This window comes from Zosterops lateralis (genome assembly GCF_965231275.1).
Source record: "Zosterops lateralis genome assembly, chromosome: 5".
NCBI lineage: Eukaryota > Metazoa > Chordata > Aves > Passeriformes > Zosteropidae > Zosterops > Zosterops lateralis.
Genome location: NC_139766.1, coordinates 45,263,508 through 45,279,641, shown reverse-complemented (window position 1 = coordinate 45,279,641; position 16,134 = coordinate 45,263,508). Strand labels below are relative to the sequence as shown.

The 16,134-nt window shown below is 45.7% G+C and overlaps 1 protein-coding gene across 1 annotated transcript; it reads left to right on the top strand.

Annotated features, from left to right (window-relative positions):
- The first annotated feature begins 1,037 nt into the window (after window positions 1-1,037).
- Window positions 1,038-14,869, top strand: SRP72 (signal recognition particle 72). Its single transcript, XM_083861351.1, has 19 exons — window positions 1,038-1,161; window positions 2,183-2,303; window positions 4,046-4,169; window positions 4,972-5,115; window positions 5,900-6,011; window positions 7,094-7,125; window positions 7,696-7,820; window positions 7,907-7,964; window positions 8,144-8,275; window positions 8,674-8,802; window positions 9,295-9,367; window positions 9,935-9,999; window positions 10,983-11,078; window positions 11,538-11,641; window positions 12,225-12,302; window positions 12,922-13,059; window positions 13,339-13,376; window positions 13,685-13,841; window positions 14,614-14,869. The coding sequence occupies exons 1-19, from the start codon at window positions 1,056-1,058 to the stop codon at window positions 14,786-14,788; spliced, it is 2,007 nt and encodes a 668-aa protein (XP_083717477.1). The 5' UTR covers window positions 1,038-1,055; the 3' UTR covers window positions 14,789-14,869.
- Window positions 14,870-16,134: the final 1,265 nt, after the last annotated feature.

Here is a 16,134-nt window from a genome sequence, read left to right as displayed (position 1 = left end):
TGGAAAATCCTTTAGGGGTGATCAATCACCCCTTCCCTCTCCACACACACACTCACTTTGGTGTAGAGTTTCAAAACATTGGAAGGGGAATGGGAGTTAATTGGCAATAACCAGGGTGCTACATCTGCAGACTTTTTTCATGAAAATAAATTAAATCGGTAGAATCATTGAATATGCTGAGCTGGAAGAAACACATCAGGACGACTGAGTCCAGCTCCAGTCCCTGTGCAGGACCATCCTCAGAATCACACCATGTGCCTGACAGCATTGTCAAAAAATGCTTCTTGAGTTGTCAGGCTTGGGACTGTGGCCTCTTCCCTGGGGAACTTGTTCCAGTGCCAGACCATCCTATGGATGAAGAACCTTTTCCTGATATGTGGCCTAGACCTTCCCTGACAGCTCCATTCTGCTTCCTTGAGTCCTGTCACTTGTCACCAGAGGAGCGGTCGGTACTTGCCCCTCCTCTTCCTCTCATGCGGACCTTGAAGGCCGCAATGAGGTCTCCCTTCTCTCCTCCAGGCTGAACAAACCAAGTGGCCTCCAATGCTCTGCACAGGTCTTCCTCTCAAGGCCCTTCAGCGTTCTCTGAACACTCCAACAGCTCAGTGTCTTTTTTACACTGTGGCACCCAGAACTGCCCCCAGCACTGGAGGTGAGGTCACCCCAGTGCAGAGCAGAGTGGGACAATCCCCTCCCTTCCCTGGCTGTGCCTGATGCTCCCCAGGACAGGGTTGGCCCTCCTGGCTGCCAGGGCTCAGTGACTCACATTCAGCTTGCCATGGGCCAGCACCCCCAGCTCCCTTTCTGCAGAGCTGCTCTCCAGCCTCTCGCTCCCCGGTCTATACACGAGGTTGCCCAGGTGCAGAACCCGCCCTAGCCCCTGTTACACCTCATACTCGAAGCCGCAGGGCACCGAGACAACCCCCGCGCCCCGGCCCCGGGCAGGGCGGAGCTGCCGGAAGAGCCCGGCACGGGCCGGGGGCGGGGCCCCGCTCGGCACTTCCGCTTCCGGCGCAGCGCCGCCCCCGCGACGTGTGTCTGGTCCCGGTGCCAAGATGGCGGCGGCGGCGGGGGCGGCAGCGGCGGCGGGGCTGTGGAGCGAGGTGAACCGCTGCGGGCAGAACGGCGACTTCGCCCGCGCACTCAAGTCCGTCAATAAGAGTGAGTGCGGCGACAGTGCCGGCCCCCGCCCCGCGGGTCTGTGGTGTCTGCCCGCCCGGGCTCGGGGGCCTTGTGGCGGGGAGCGGGGGGTGTCCGGCCGGAGGTTCCGTGCCGGGAGCAGGGCTGCGGGCGAGGGCTCCGGGGATCTTACTGTGCCGGGGTAGAGGGAAGTGGGGCAGCCGGAGTTCAGGCTCCGCTGCTGTACCGCCACCGTCGGGTGCTTGTGTCGCATCACGCATCCCTTGCTGTGGGTCAGTCCTGACAGATTTAGTTGTGGGTTTTCCTTCCCTTTCGATCATGAGGAAGGAGACCTTTTCCTCCGGGAGCTGGAGGAGTGGTGTTGCGCATATGGACTAACTGACCTGGGAGCAATAACTTGCTCAAAACGGAGAGTTCACATTGAGATGTGTTGTTTTGTTGGTTTGACATCCAAAACGGGATTGCAGTATAAAGCGAGTTGTGGTTGAAAGTTTCGTCTTTGCTGCTAGTAGGCCGTAGGTATTCATCTCTTGTCCTGGAAAAGCTGGCATCCATGAAAAAAAAAATAAATAGCAAAACCCATGCCTCCCTTCTAGTTGTCCCTCAGTGTCATCCGCTGGCAGAAAGTTTTAGTGTGTTAAGTGACTCCCTGACAAGACTCCCACTGTTCTTCTGTACCAGCTGTTTTCCTTCCTCAGTGTCCTTTACGTGGCACTGGGGCCTTGGCACTGTGTGCTCTGCCTGGGAGTGAACTGGCAAGGAAAGGCTTGCCCAGGTGTGTACAGCCCCTTTGTGCTGCTCTCTTCCAGACATGTTAGCACAGTGCATGCTTCTGGTAAGTTCAGGGTTTGTGCTGGATTCTTTTATCCTGCTGGGGTTTATTTCATGGTCCGAGCCAAAGCAAGCCGTGCCAGGATGCTTTAAGTTGACGTGACCACTCTCTGGGATGGGTTTTTTTAAGAGGTTCTAATAATACGAGTCTCTTACAAAGCCTGAATGTGTTTGAGTTGGATCATTGCATTGAAACTGGTTTCTCCTCCAGTACTGCAGATCAACAAAGACGATGTGACTGCACTTCAGTGTAAGGTGGTGTGTCTTATTCAGAATGGGAACTTCAAGGAAGCCCTTGGTGTAATCAATACCCATACTAAAGTGTTAACCAGGTGAGTTGTGTCTTGCTGTGCTCTACAAAATATGAAACTCCCGAATCCTTCAGAAGCTGCTGCAGCTTCAGTGGACGGGACTAGTAAAGCAGCAAAATAAAGACCAGGATATGCTCAGAGACATTGGGGTTGGTCTTCTCAGTGACACTTTTATGGGAGGGCGTGGGACAGGGTCTGGTTGAGTTTGAGGCAGTCTAACATGTTGCTGTTACTGTAGAGAGGATTTTCCCTGAGTTTTCAGCCACTTTCACGTGCTGATTCTGCTGTGGCTGGGTAGCATGGCTGGTACAAGGGAAGGGGACAGATCTCTCTGGGAGGGAGGTGAGAAGGGAGAAGCCTTTGTTGGTGGCAGCAAACTGTTGGCTTTGCTTGGCTGTTTCACCTTATGGCTCCTTGGGGTCCTTTGCTTTGAAGGAACTGCCTCAGCTTTTGGGGTGGTGCAAACCCTTTGTGCATCCTCTCAAAACCAGGACCTTGGAGACAAATTGTGTTTGAGAACAAGTCAGGCTTCCCATTTGTGTCCTTAAGATTCTGATTTTGTTCCTTGTAAGGATGCTCTTTGTGCAGTGACAAGGATGAAAATTGCTACCCAAGAACTGTCTGCCAGCAAAATTTTTTGTATTTCAGATACTGTTTTTATTAAGGAATTTCCCAGAAAGGTGTGTTGAAGTTATCAGTGTGATGAAACATACCTTTGTTTATGTTCACATTCGAATAACATGTAATTACCCTGTTTACCAATTCCTTCTTTACTGGGACAAAAAGGGTTTAATTCAAGTTTTTTAGCTTATTATTTTATTATATGGTAAGGAGGAGGATTTTTTTTTTTTTATTCAACTGGTTTCAGAGTTCTTCCTATAACTTCTTTCAACTCATTCTACCGTATGTCTGTTTCTGTGTCCTGCAGAGCAAGTAAAGTGGTTCTTTGTCTGTCTTGAAGTTTTCCTATCCTGCACTGAGGCTGCTTTGCTTTAATTCTAAATGCCATTAATTTTCAAACTTCCTTAATACTCAGTTGAATTGAGATCATTTTAAATAGGAAAAGCAAAGCTGATAATAAGTGGCCTCAGGCATGAGCTAAAGGAATTGGTGGTTAATTTTCCTTTGGCTTAAGTAGTAACTCAGGGGGTAGGTGGAACATAGCATTCAAGGCTCTGCTTCTCTGAGAATGCTTCCCTGCTGGTGTGAGCTTGCTTTGAAGCCAATCTTATGTTGGCAGAAGCAAACCCTTTTGCTGCAGTTCTGCTGTGATGATATTTCAGAATAGGTTGATGTTACCTTTGTCTTGGTACCAGCCTGTAAGCTGGACTGTGTTTTGTACCTTTTCCTCTCTCTCTCTGTCAGTCGATTGTCTTTAAGTGTTTGCTGTAACAATATTTCCTTGCAATGTAATGCCTTCTCCTTAATGAACCTTGCTATTGTTTTACCTTTTAAGCATTTGATTAGCATAATTAGTAGGCGGTCTGGAGCAGAGAGGATTTGGAATACAATGCATGTGGAAATACCATTAAAATGGACCGGGATTTTTGGATGAAGTTTTGATATGCTTTCTCTGTTGAACACCAAGTGGATAAAAGATACTTTCAGTGCTCAACAGATACATAATTCAGTAATCTGGGATCATGTGTTTGGATTTTTGGTTATGTAGCAGTCTGTGACTGATGAGGGCTGGTTATATGTGAGTGAATGCTGTTGAATGGAAACTCTGGTGCATGCTGTCAGCCTTTGTCTTGTCCTTGCAGTGACGTTATTGCCTTTGAGAAGGCCTACTGTGAGTACAGGTTGAACCGTATTGAAAGTGCTCTCAAGACCATTCAGAGTGCCAGTCAGCAGACAGACAAACTGAAGGAGCTTTATGGACAAGTGGTAATTACAAGCTTTTCTTCCTGGTGGGAGTTTCATATGCTGGATGCCTTGTCCCTCCTCTAATGGGGGGCAAGTATGGGGACAGAATTTCCTTCTCAGGCTGGAAGGTAAGGACAGGTATGGTTCCAACTGCTCAAACTTCTGTGGAACTTCAGTTGCCTGTTTCTGGCAGCAGAGTCATCACCTTATTCCCACAGAACCAAAGCAGTACATTTGTGACTTCTGCTCCCTTCCTGGGTCTGGGCAGATATTAGCCATCTGGTTGAGGAAGGAAGACATCTGATGGGATCTGTTTGTGGTTCAGCCATCTCTTTGCATTAGATACCTGTTCAGGAATGGTTTGTGGGACCTGATGTCTCAGGCATTAAAAGTGATGCAGAAAAGAAATTATGCTTTTTCCTCTCATTTTTTCCTGGTTGATCTGAACAGTTTTGTGAAGAATTGGCTATCTTCTCTCAGCTGCATGAAAGACCATTCATTTAATTTCTTTCTTAGAGAGGCGATCTAATTTGGAAGAAGGCTGTTTGAGGACAAAACTGAGTAAACTGCTGCTTTTAAAGAAGCTGTTTTAGGAGTAAGAGCTGTGTCATTTTTGTGCAGGTATCTGGTGTCATTGCTTGAGTGCTTGAAAGTGTAGTTTATATAGTTTGCCCTTAAAGGTAGATGCAAATGTTAGTAATGTTCAGCTTAAAACATATGATGCTCTGCTGCTCCCAGTCCATGGGGAGGGAGGAAGGAGGCTGTAGTTACCAGCATGCACAGAACAGTACTGTACTGAGGGCTAATCCCTTTCCTTTCTCAGCTGTACAGACTGGAGCGTTACGACGATTGTCTCGCTGCGTACAGGGATCTCATCCGCAACTCCCAGGATGAGTATGAGGAGGAGAGAAAAACCAACCTCTCTGCTGTCGTGGCAGCACAAAGCACGTGGGAGAAGGTGGTGCCAGTAAGTGAGTATGTGTGTCTATGGGTGTAAGAGTGAGAGCTAAGGAATAAAGGATACAAATTGTATTGGAATTGTAGATACTGAACAGGACAGAAATGTGTTCCTGTCTCGTAAAGATTTCTTGAATGTGTTGAAGATCACGTAGTGGTTTTCCCTGTATGGAGGAATAAATACTGATATGGTTCATGCATTATACTTCACCTTTGATCTCTAGAGAGCTTGTACTGTTAGATGTCACAGCAGAGCAGGAAATAGATCTTTCTGAACCTGCATTAGCAGAACACCTCTGATGACTAGCACTTTTCTCTCTCATTACCCTCTTGCTCAGGGTGAAAGCTAGTTGCTCTGATCACTCAGCCATGCTTGGGGATATTTTTGTTAATCAACCCTGCAGATTGTAATGTTTACATTTGTTTAGAAATCCTTGTCCTTGAAGGTGTGCACAGCATACTCAGCTTTCTCTTCAGTGCCGTACATCCACTTTCTAATCCTCTAGAGCAGCAATTCTTACTTGCCCTCTTGCACCAGCCTAAGTAGTCCCCAGGTTCAGGCTGGAGTTTCCTTACTGCCTTGTCTGTTGCCTCTGACTTTGTGCAGTGTGAGGGGAGATCCTTTATGCTGCAACTTACTTGCCAGGTGTGTGCCCTGTTAAATTTGCTTCTTAAATTTATTTTTCAAGGATTAGTTTGAATGTACAGGAAAACTATTATTTGTCTCTGTTGCCTGTCAAATCTGTACAGATCAGTTGGTGCTTATGCAATGTTACATTTGTCTTTCATGCTAGGAGGATTTAGGCCTTCGAGAAGCTACCTACGAGCTGTGTTATAACAGTGCATGTGCATTGATTGGGCAAGGAAAGCTGAATGAAGCAATGAAAAAACTACAAAAAGCAGAAGGTAAAAGCATTGTGAAGTGAGAGGGAAGCTTTGTGTGGTAGAAGTAGTTATTTACTCTCTGTAGACACAAATCAGAGGAAAAAAGGTTTTGAGAATTTAAGAACTGACCAGCAGCAGAATTTGTTGTGAAGCTGGTGTTTTTGGAGAAGTGTTCCTCTGCAACTCTTTTCCAGAGCGATGCAGCATGTACCATCTCTTGGCTTTCCTACAGCCCCCTGATTTGTATTCAAAAACTTTGTGCATTTTTTTGAAGCAGGAAGTAGATGTGAGTGTAATCTCATAAACATGAGATGTTTCATCTATTCTAACTCCTGATTTTTTTTAGTATGAGTATTTAAAAACATGCTGTAGAAGGTCAAAATACTTCATGGTATGAATTAGTATAAGCCAGTAAATGAGCTTTTAGCAAAGAGGATTTTTCTATGGGGTAAAAGGGGGATTTTATGTGTTTAAAAAAAAAAATCTGGGGAGAGAACTAGGAATGACTAGTTTCTGTCTGATCTAATTGTTCTTGCAGATAAATAGGTCAGTTCTGTCCCAGTTTTTATGAAGAATAACAACTGTCCCATACAACTGATAAGCATGTGCAATTTGAGCCTATGTCCTTTGATAGTAGTACTTTGGAGAGCAAACAAGTGATGTTCTGGTGAAGGGTGAGAAAGTGGAGAAGTGACTCGTATGGGTACTGAAAACTAACAGAATTGCTGTCCTATAAAGGGTGATTTAAGCTGAGTATTGCAAGCTTGCAGTGCTTACCTCATTATATTGGTGAGCAGTTGCAGCTGAATGATCCCCATCATAAAGGTCAGGAGCTAGGTCTAAGGAAGTTTGCTCAGGAGAGAAAATGAGTGTCTGGGAGGGACAGTATCATCTGTGCCTTTGATAGTTCTTCTGCATCATGTAGTCTGCTCTCTCATGCTTAGTCCCATCCATCATCAGACTGGTAGTCTGCTGTGCCCTTGTAGTGCTGCAGAGGTTTCAGGGGTACATGAAAAAGTTCTATGTTCCCCCATGCTTCTTGTCTGTTTTTTTCCCCCCTAAAGCCTTCTAAATTGTGTTTTTCAATTTGTTTTTCCTTGCAGAGCTGTGCCGCCAGTCACTGTCCGAAGACTCTGTAAGTTCCTGATGTTGTTCTGGAGAGTGTTTGCTTTGCAGCAGTGGGAGCAAGGGTGCAGTCACAAAGTGCAGAGAGCCAGAGGAGAGCCAGGGCTGCTCTGCTGGTACCAGCTTGTGAAGCTGGGGCAGACATCATGGCTGTTGCAGGAGGGCAGCTGACACTGCAAGCTGTTTGCTGCTGTGCTCCTTGCATAGTTGCCTGTTCTGATGCAGGGAGAAGGGTACAGGCTGTCTGAAACCTCCTTATGACCTACCCCTGCTAGGGATGGACATGCCAAGTCAGCAGGGACAAATAGGGAATTTGTAACCAATCATTGCAGAGTGGCAGATTGAATGTACAAGTTGAGGTAATCTTCAGAGTCTCACTGGGGTAGGTGAAGCTTTCTTTTCTCCCAGTTTAACTCAGCTTCTATTTGTTCTGTGGCTACAACCTTCACCTATGGTAGCTGGGATACTTTGCCACTAACACTGCCCAGGAATGCTCACAGACATTTGCCAGCAGAATGTTGAAGGCAGGGGAAGAGTGGTGAGATAGCAGCTTTTTATTTTTGCTTTGATTTTCCTTCAGGATGTGACTGAGGAAGACACTGAGGCTGAACTGGCTATTATTCATGGTCAGATGGCTTATATCATGCAACTGCAGGGCCGTACAGAGGATGCTCTACAGCTCTACAATCAAATAATCAAGTTGAAGTGAGAATTTTTTTAAAAACAAGTGCTCAGCTTTCCATCTGTGAACTGTTCAGTAACAGTATGCTTTCTGCTTTTCTTATCTGCAGGCCAACAGATGTAGGACTCCTTGCTGTCATTGCAAATAATATCATCACAATTAACAAGGTATAGAATTACCTTACTGCTTTTGTTGTGGTTACTCAGTTTGCTTCTCTGCTTCTGAGGAGAGAAAGGAGATAATCAGTAAAGATGTTTTCTTAAACATTAGTTAAATTGCAGACTCAGGGACCTTTTCTTCTTCAAGGAATGTAGTGAAATCTTCTCACAATGTGCAATTTCCCCAGGACCAAAATGTCTTTGATTCAAAGAAAAAGGTGAAGCTGACCAATGCAGAAGGTGTTGAGCATAAACTCTCCAAGAAGCAACTCCAGGCAATTGAATTCAACAAAGCTTTGCTTGCAATGTACACTAACCAGGTAGGGGAAACAGATCTGCAGTAAGTAGCTATGCATTAAATCCACAGGAGTTGGACTGGGCAAAAATGGAGATGCATCTGTTCTATGTCAGAAGATAAGACCATTTGGTTTAGGCACATAAGTGAGCAGGAAAACGAAGTCATCCCTAAAAGCACAAGTATCTGTGACTTGTATCTTTAGTGACTTGGGTATTGCTGTAGGGAGGATGGTGTGGAGATAACTAGAAGATAAAAGGGATGTGGGGGTACTTAGATGTAAGTGCCACTTACTACTTGGTTCTGTGTACTCATTTCAGAGGAGTCATGACTACTAACTTTACTTAGATACTGTTGGTTTCTTAGCCCCATGTAAGGTGCTCACAGAGGCTGAGAAAAGTGTGTTCTCTCTTTCCACTCCAGGCGGATCAGTGCCGCAAGCTGTCAGCAAGCCTGCAGTCCCAGAGCCCTGAGCACCTGCTCCCTGTGCTCATCCAGGCAGCCCAGCTGTGTCGTGAGAAGCAGCATGCAAAGGCCGTAGGACTTCTGCAGGTGACTTAAGAGAAAGTTGGCCAAGCCAACTTTAAACTCGTGGTTTGTGTTCTCCTGTGCTGTTTTCCTCTAAATTTATTGTGTTTGGTTTAAATTTCCAGGGGTATCTGACCCCTTGGTTCGGTTTAATGCTGCTGGAAAGCCTTCACGCCCAATTGAATAATTTTGCTTTTAAAGGGCGATAGTTCCCTTACACCTCTGGTTTTTATGCTTAGGAACCTGTAGTAAACTTCTACAGTAAGCAGTAAGCTTTGCTGCTTTGCTTACAAGCAGTTTGCAAGACCCTTCTTTGGAAGGGAGTGAGTGGCCTCGGACAGAAATCTGAAAGGGCACACTTGAGGTCCTTCTCTGCTGTGTGCTGAAGCCTGCCTGTGCTGGAAAGCTTCCTTTGGCTGTTGCCAGCTTGCTGTGACTGAGCATGACATATGATTCATCAAAGCAGCAGCCTGGTGCCCACACACAATTTGAATTGTTGTTTCTTGTGATTCTCAGGACTTTGCAGACCAGCACCCTGCCAGTGCAGCTGAGATCAAGCTGACGATGGCCCAGCTAAAAATTGCTCAAGGTATCTCGTGTGCTCCTTTGCTGGGAAGTGTCTGCACATGATAATGGTACAGGGGGTAAGAAAACCAGACTTCAGGGCAATCTTTGCTGCAGTCACTATTGTGAAAGGGGTGCAGAGCAGAGATACTTTCAGTCAGGTGATGCATATATTTAGCTATGGCAGGATAATGCTGATAGCTTAATATCTGGATACACAGGCTCCACAGATTGCTGGCAGAAATCCCCACAGTCTCTGAATAATAGGTAAGAATCTCATCTGGGACACAATAATTTTGGGAGCAGTGTGAGACTCCATAATGGTACCATTCCTATGTGCAGTCAGGCAGCACAGGCTTGAGCCTGCAGAGAGCTCCCTAGTAGCCAAAGCTTGCTCCTGAACCCTTGCAGGATGTGGCAAGAGCAGAAAGGTTCATTGTGTGGAGGCCTGTCCTTAATTCCTGTAGTGGAGGAGATGATGTGAGAAGGGGAATTGTTCTGTCCCCATTGTTTACTTTTGGCTCGAAGTTCACTGGTAGGATCAGGTGTTGTGCTGCCATTCAGAGTGTGTTCTTCTTTGTCTCTGTTCTAGGCAGTGTCACCAAAGCCTGTATGATCCTGAGGAGCATAGAAGAGCTGCAGCACAAGCCTGGTATGGTAAGCAAAACTCCGCCTGAACCGTGTAAGGTTTTTCCCTTGTAGGAGAGCTTTGCACTGCCTGCTCCTTTTTGCCTCTTCCCCACGGTTTCCACTTTATTTGAGTGTCTGCAGGGATTCTGAGCCCATCTTCCTTGTCTTGGACAAAGGTGGTATTATAACTTGCTTCAGGTAGCCTGAATGTAGCCACAGAAGTACTCTGTCTGTCAGAGGGATGCTCTCTGTGTTCCCACTCCCTGGTAATGGCTCAGTCCTGCATGTTGCCTGGATTTACTTGCATAACATGACTGGAGCAACTGCTGGTTGCTGTGTACTGTTGGGACATTTTAGAAGCAGCTTTAGGAGAGCAGGCCTTAGGGGGAAAGTGCTGTGTTCCCTGCAGCATCACCCTGGTCTGCATGCTTTTCCACCTGGTATTCAGAAAAGCTTGATGGCCTTGTAAATGCTCACATGTTCAGCACAAACATTTTGAACAGGGGCTGACAGTTGTGCATCTGTTCCAAGTGTAAGTGTGAATGATGAAAATAATTTATAGGTGCAGTTAACAATAACAGCTCCTTGCCCTGGGTCACCTCTACTTGTGACTGGGATGTTGAAATTGAATGGTAACCTTATAATCTCTTCAGTGCTGATTTCTTTTTTCATAGTTCTTGGGATAGAGAATGGGGAATGAAAAAGATTTTCTAATAAAACTGAGTCCTGTGATAAGGAAATAAAGTGGCAAGACAGGAAGGCTCCTTCTCTGAATGCAATCTTAGGCTTGTGCCATAGGAAAATCATGATGAGGATGTTCCTTTGGGAGTGACTTGGGTAGCAAGATCTGGCCTGGGTATCCTGCCTGTTACAACAGCTGTTTTTTAGGGACAGAGCAGAAAGCTCACAATCACTCTGCTTTTGGGAAATCCCATCATTTAACTGCTGAGATTCTGGCTATAGACAATTTGCATGAAGATCTGCTATATACTGCTCTTGAATGTTTGCAGGTGTCTGCATTGGTGACAATGTACAGTCATGAAGAGGATATTGACAGTGCAATTGAAGTCTTCACACAGGCTATCCAGTGGTATCAGCAATACCAGGCAAGTCAGACCAGAGGAGCTAATGTGCAAGAATCTGTCCTGGATTTTCTAGCTAATCCAATTCAGCTTTTCCTGTTGATGCATAGCCCCAGCAGTTATCCAGCCAGGGTTTGGAGACACATGAGCTCCTGTTTAGTGAGCATTTATTAATGATATATTATTTTAGATGTGTTACAAATAGGGAACAGCAGCTCCTGTCAGATTAGGCGAGTGGCATCAATGGGTGCCTAAATGTAGTGATCAGGACTTCTCCCTGATGGGAAAACGTGGTGGAGCAGCAAGCTGCCTTATCCCATGCAGTTCTGTCTCACTTCCCAGAGTGCACAGGTAGTCTGCTTTCTGCACGACAGGAAGTTAACTCAGTTCTTCTTGGCCAAGCCTCAGGGGCATTAAAGGCAGCTAGAGCTGGGCTCTGTGCTGTGATAATAAGGAACTAATCATGGCTGCTGTGTCTTTCAGCCAAAGTCTGCTGTCCATTTGTCACTGATAAGGGAAGCTGCCAACTTCAAACTAAAACATGGCAGGAAGAAGGAAGCAATCAGCGACTTGGAGGAGCTCTGGAAGTGAGTTGGGTGATTACTGGGCAGCAGGTCTCCACCCAGAGTTCTGTGCAAGCTGTCTGGTGGCAGGCAGCATCTGACAATTTTGATTGACTGTTAGCTGTCCTTTAAAGTTGCTTTTGCACAGGGGCTTCAATGCAAGGCTGTATTTTGGAAGAAGGAGAGATAATTCATTTGATAAATAATTGATGTTCACTTGAAAACCTGGTAGACTTATCCCAGAAGCCTCTTGTGTGCAGTGAACATTGCTTTGGAGATTGGAATGCAGTTTTTTTCTAGTGCTACATAAACATGGATGTCTAGGTTTTAGTTTCTGTTGTGCACTTAATGGGATCTTTTATTGGGGAGAGTGTTTAATAACTTATCTTTGCTACTGGGTTTTTCATTTTCTATTGCCTGCTTCATGACACTGTGAAGTTGTCTGCACCTCCCTTTATCCACACCAGTGATGTTGGTCGTATGCTCTGGAGGAGACCACGTACTAACATGCCCGTCCTTACAGATAGCAGCAAGCACTGTGCAGTGTTACCAGTCTTTGGGATGAGTAACTTGGTCCTTTTCTGTTTTGTTTTTTTCCTCTACAAAGGCAAAACCCAAAAGATGTGCATACTCTGGCACAGCTCATCTCTGCCTATTCCCTGGTTGACCCTGAGAAAGCTAAAGTGTATCCTTTTAATGGTGGTGAAAGAGGTCTTTTTGGGTATTGCTTCCTTGGATTTTCAGCTGTGTGGGGACTTCAGACCCACTCTTACCTGAAGAAAGGCAAGGAACCTCTCTGGAACATATCTAGGTCAAGTTGTCTGGAGCTACATTATTTCTCTAATTGGTTTCACTACTGTGATATCTCAGAACACATTTATCTTTGGCCTCTTTCTCTTTGAGAATTAATAAGACAAGGTAGAACCAAAAATAAGAGCACCTCCATCTTTTCTGTCAGAATCTTAAACCTGTGGTAGTAATGTAGAACTGATACAAAATGGCTAAACTCTTGCTTACCCAAAATCTCGTTCCATACTGCTTTTGCCACCTGAGCTGCTTTCACAGGAAATTGTTCCCTGTGTCCCCGTATTAAAGAAAAAAAAAATGAGGCAGAAGGCGATTAAGCAGATTATCCCAACTTGTGTAAGAAGCTAGTGAGAAAGATGGAAACTGCCCCATAGGCCTGTCTGGTGTCTGCATTGCTAACAGACAGAATTTATTCAAGCTGAGGTTGCCTCTTGCTGTCTGGAAGAACATGGGTGTTTATGCTCACTGGTTTGCATCCCTGAACTCCTCCCTTGCAGTCTTAGCAAACACTTACCTTCCTCAGACACCATGTCACTGAAAGTAGATGTTGATGCGCTGGAGAACTCCCATGGAGCAACCTATGTTCGGAAGAAAGCTGGGAAGCTCACTGGAGACAACCAGCAGAAGGAGCAAGGGTAAAGCAGGCTGCTATATTTTTTTTTTTACTTTATTGCTATAACTCTGGTGCATCCTTCTTTGGGGTGGTTCAAGAACCACACTGGTCTATTGAAGGCATTGCTGTAGAAGGCAGGCTGGTTGGAAAGGGAACATGTTGTTTAACCATAAGGAGCTTTATGTAGCAGCACACCAGGTTCTTAGAGAGATGGGAATAGTTTCGCTTCTTCCAGAGCTAGTTTTTAGTTGCCTTATCTGCTCTGTCTCTGCTATGTCACAGTGTCTTGTTTTCCTTTCAGGCAAGGGGAAGTGAAGAAAAAGAAGAAAAAAAAGAAGGGTAAGTTGTGTTTCCTAGCTGTTGACACAGCACAGCTCCAGAGAGCTCTCCAAATTCTTTCTTAAATAGCCAGCCTCCAGGTCCCTAGGAGCTAGAGTCCTTTGCTAGGATGGGTCTCTGGGAACCTGGATCTTCATGATTGTTTGGTTAGGGCATTTTTCCTCAGAAAGGAGAGCAACACCCTGATAGGATGGTGTAGTTGCTGGTCTCTTTGCACTGCCCAGCTACTGACATCCCATGCATGTCCCATGGTGATGCCTCTATCGTGTTGACCCCAGTCTCATTTCCTGGCACTGGATGTTCTGCAGGAAAGCTGCCGAAGAACTACGACCCCAAGGTGACTCCCGACCCTGAGCGGTGGCTCCCCATGCGAGAGCGGTCCTACTACCGGGGACGGAAGAAGGGCAAGAAGAAGGATCAGGTTGGCAAGGGGACTCAGGGTTCAACCACAACTGGCTCTGAACTGTAAGTACCCGTTTTGCAAGGATTGATGTGGGGATTCACTCCTGGGCAGCTGGGAGGGCTGTGTTTGTGCTGCTTTGCTGCTTGAACCTGCTACCAGCTGCACTCCCTAGAGGTTCCTATAGGTTCCTGAAAAGCACTGTGATAGGATAGGCATGCTTGAAGGTGCCAAGATGCAAATAAAATTCTCATAGTCTTTTAATGCGCTTTTCCTTTGGCAATGAGATGAATTTTGCATGCTTTCTCTTGAACAATTTGCTGTGAAGTCTTTTGGCAGCTGCAGAACCATTAGCTGTGATTTGAGAAGACACTGTGCTTCCTCCTTCTAAGCTGATGCTGATTATTTGAGCTGGAATCAAGAATTACCATTATGTATGAAGCCTGACATCAAGATGGTGTCTTATTAGCATCTGAGAGGGAGGATGTTGGGTTTGCACTGCCTAGGAGTGGGACTTGAAAGGCTTCTTTTGTGTTGCATGAGCTGTCACATCTGTTCAAAAGTTAGCCTTGCTTTCATTGTCAGGGACTTACACCATCTAGTGAACATCAGTTAGAAGGTGACTACTGCCCTTTGAGGCATGTTCCCATCCTTGCCAGCTCCTTCTGTATGTTTGAAGCCTGTTTAAGATCTCCTTGCATGAGTGCCCTCTCATACATAATGCTTGCTACCTAATGGGGCAGCTGTTGCTTTTCACCGTCAGCTCCCTGCATTAGTACCACATCTTGCAGGTAGTTCTGAGCCCACAAAGTGTCTTTCTCTTTTGTCTTCCTGCAGGGATGCCAGTAGAACTGCCAGCAGCCCACCTACCTCCCCTCGGCCCGGCAGCGGGGCGGCTGTATCGGCTACAAGTAACGTCATCCCCCCCAGGCACCAAAAACCCGCGGGTGCTCCAGCCACCAAGAAGAAACAGCAGCAGAAAAAGAAGAAAGGGGCTAAAGGAGGGTGGTAAAAAGCAGGATGTGTAACCTCCCTCCTTCAATACCTGATGCCGGTTGCAGAATAAAGGTCAAAAGCAAGTGCTGGTGCAAGACTCTTGGCATCTGGATCTTTGTCCTGCCTGTCAGTGGTCTGGGGGGAGATGGCTGGTATAGATGCCATGATGTGTCTGCTCACCAAGTTCCCTTCCTCACATTTGCCCCCACTGTGACTTGGGTTGTTGCCGTCAAAGTCAAACATAGCTCCTAAGAGAAAATCTGTTTCCATGTTGCCAGACATTTAAGAGATATAGGATAATCAAGAATTTCTTGAAATGTAGTTTCATGCTCCTCTTGCATATGTCAGTTCAGGCAGATTTATCTGCCTTATCTTTAGCAGATTTATCTATGCATGATCCAAGCACTGTCTTTTATGTCAGTCAGTCATTGACCACCAAAGGATGAAGGCACAAAGCATCTTAGAAAACAACATCTGTGCTTTATAATACAGGATAAGCTGAAGGGGGATAACAAGACTGTTAGGAGAAGGCATGGTGAAATGTATGGCAGCAGATTCAGTGTCCCATTTTCTGCAAGCCAGCTGCCTTCTTCTATAGGGTTTGGCAAAACAAGTGTGAGCAGAATGTGTGTGGTTGTCTCAAGTGTGCTTCCTCCTTTGGCCTTCACCCTATGTTTCTACAAGTCTTAGGTGCTGGGTTTATGGAAATAAAGAGTGGTACAGCAGCAGGCCAGCTTAAGCTTGGTGACTCTGGAGAGGGACCCAGAACAAAAGAAATCCCCAAGAAATGATACCTTTGAGACTATTGAGTGCCCACCCTGGATGTACCTTGCACCTGCCTCTTGGCCCAATGGTTATTTTTTTTCTGGATCTTTAACACCTTATTGAGGTGTTTCTCTGTGTCTGTGCAGGAAGGCTGTTAATGGTTCTTGTGAAGTTGCAGCTTTGCTGATAGTTGTCTCATCTTCTGGTGCACCTGCTTGCTGTCAGAAACTAGAAAAGCCCAGGAGTTGGGATAAACACGTTTATCAACAATGAAAACAACAGTGGGTTATCAGTATTCTTCCTGTACTAAAGACAAAACACAGCAATAACCAGCTACTAGGAAAATTACTAAGAAAACTGATTTTAGGTATGGAGGTGTAAGTTCATGGTTTGCAGCTTGAGGTTTTTCAGTAAATCCAGCTACTGTTCCTGAGCAAGTAAAGCTGAGCAAACAGCGTTCTAAATCATACAGAATTGTAACTATGTATCTCATTCTGCTGAAAACTTATTCATGCTAAACTACTATCTCCCAACACATCTTGAAACGTCTTGTTTCACCTGAATGTAGCCAAAACATTTTTCCAGACACGGACTGTC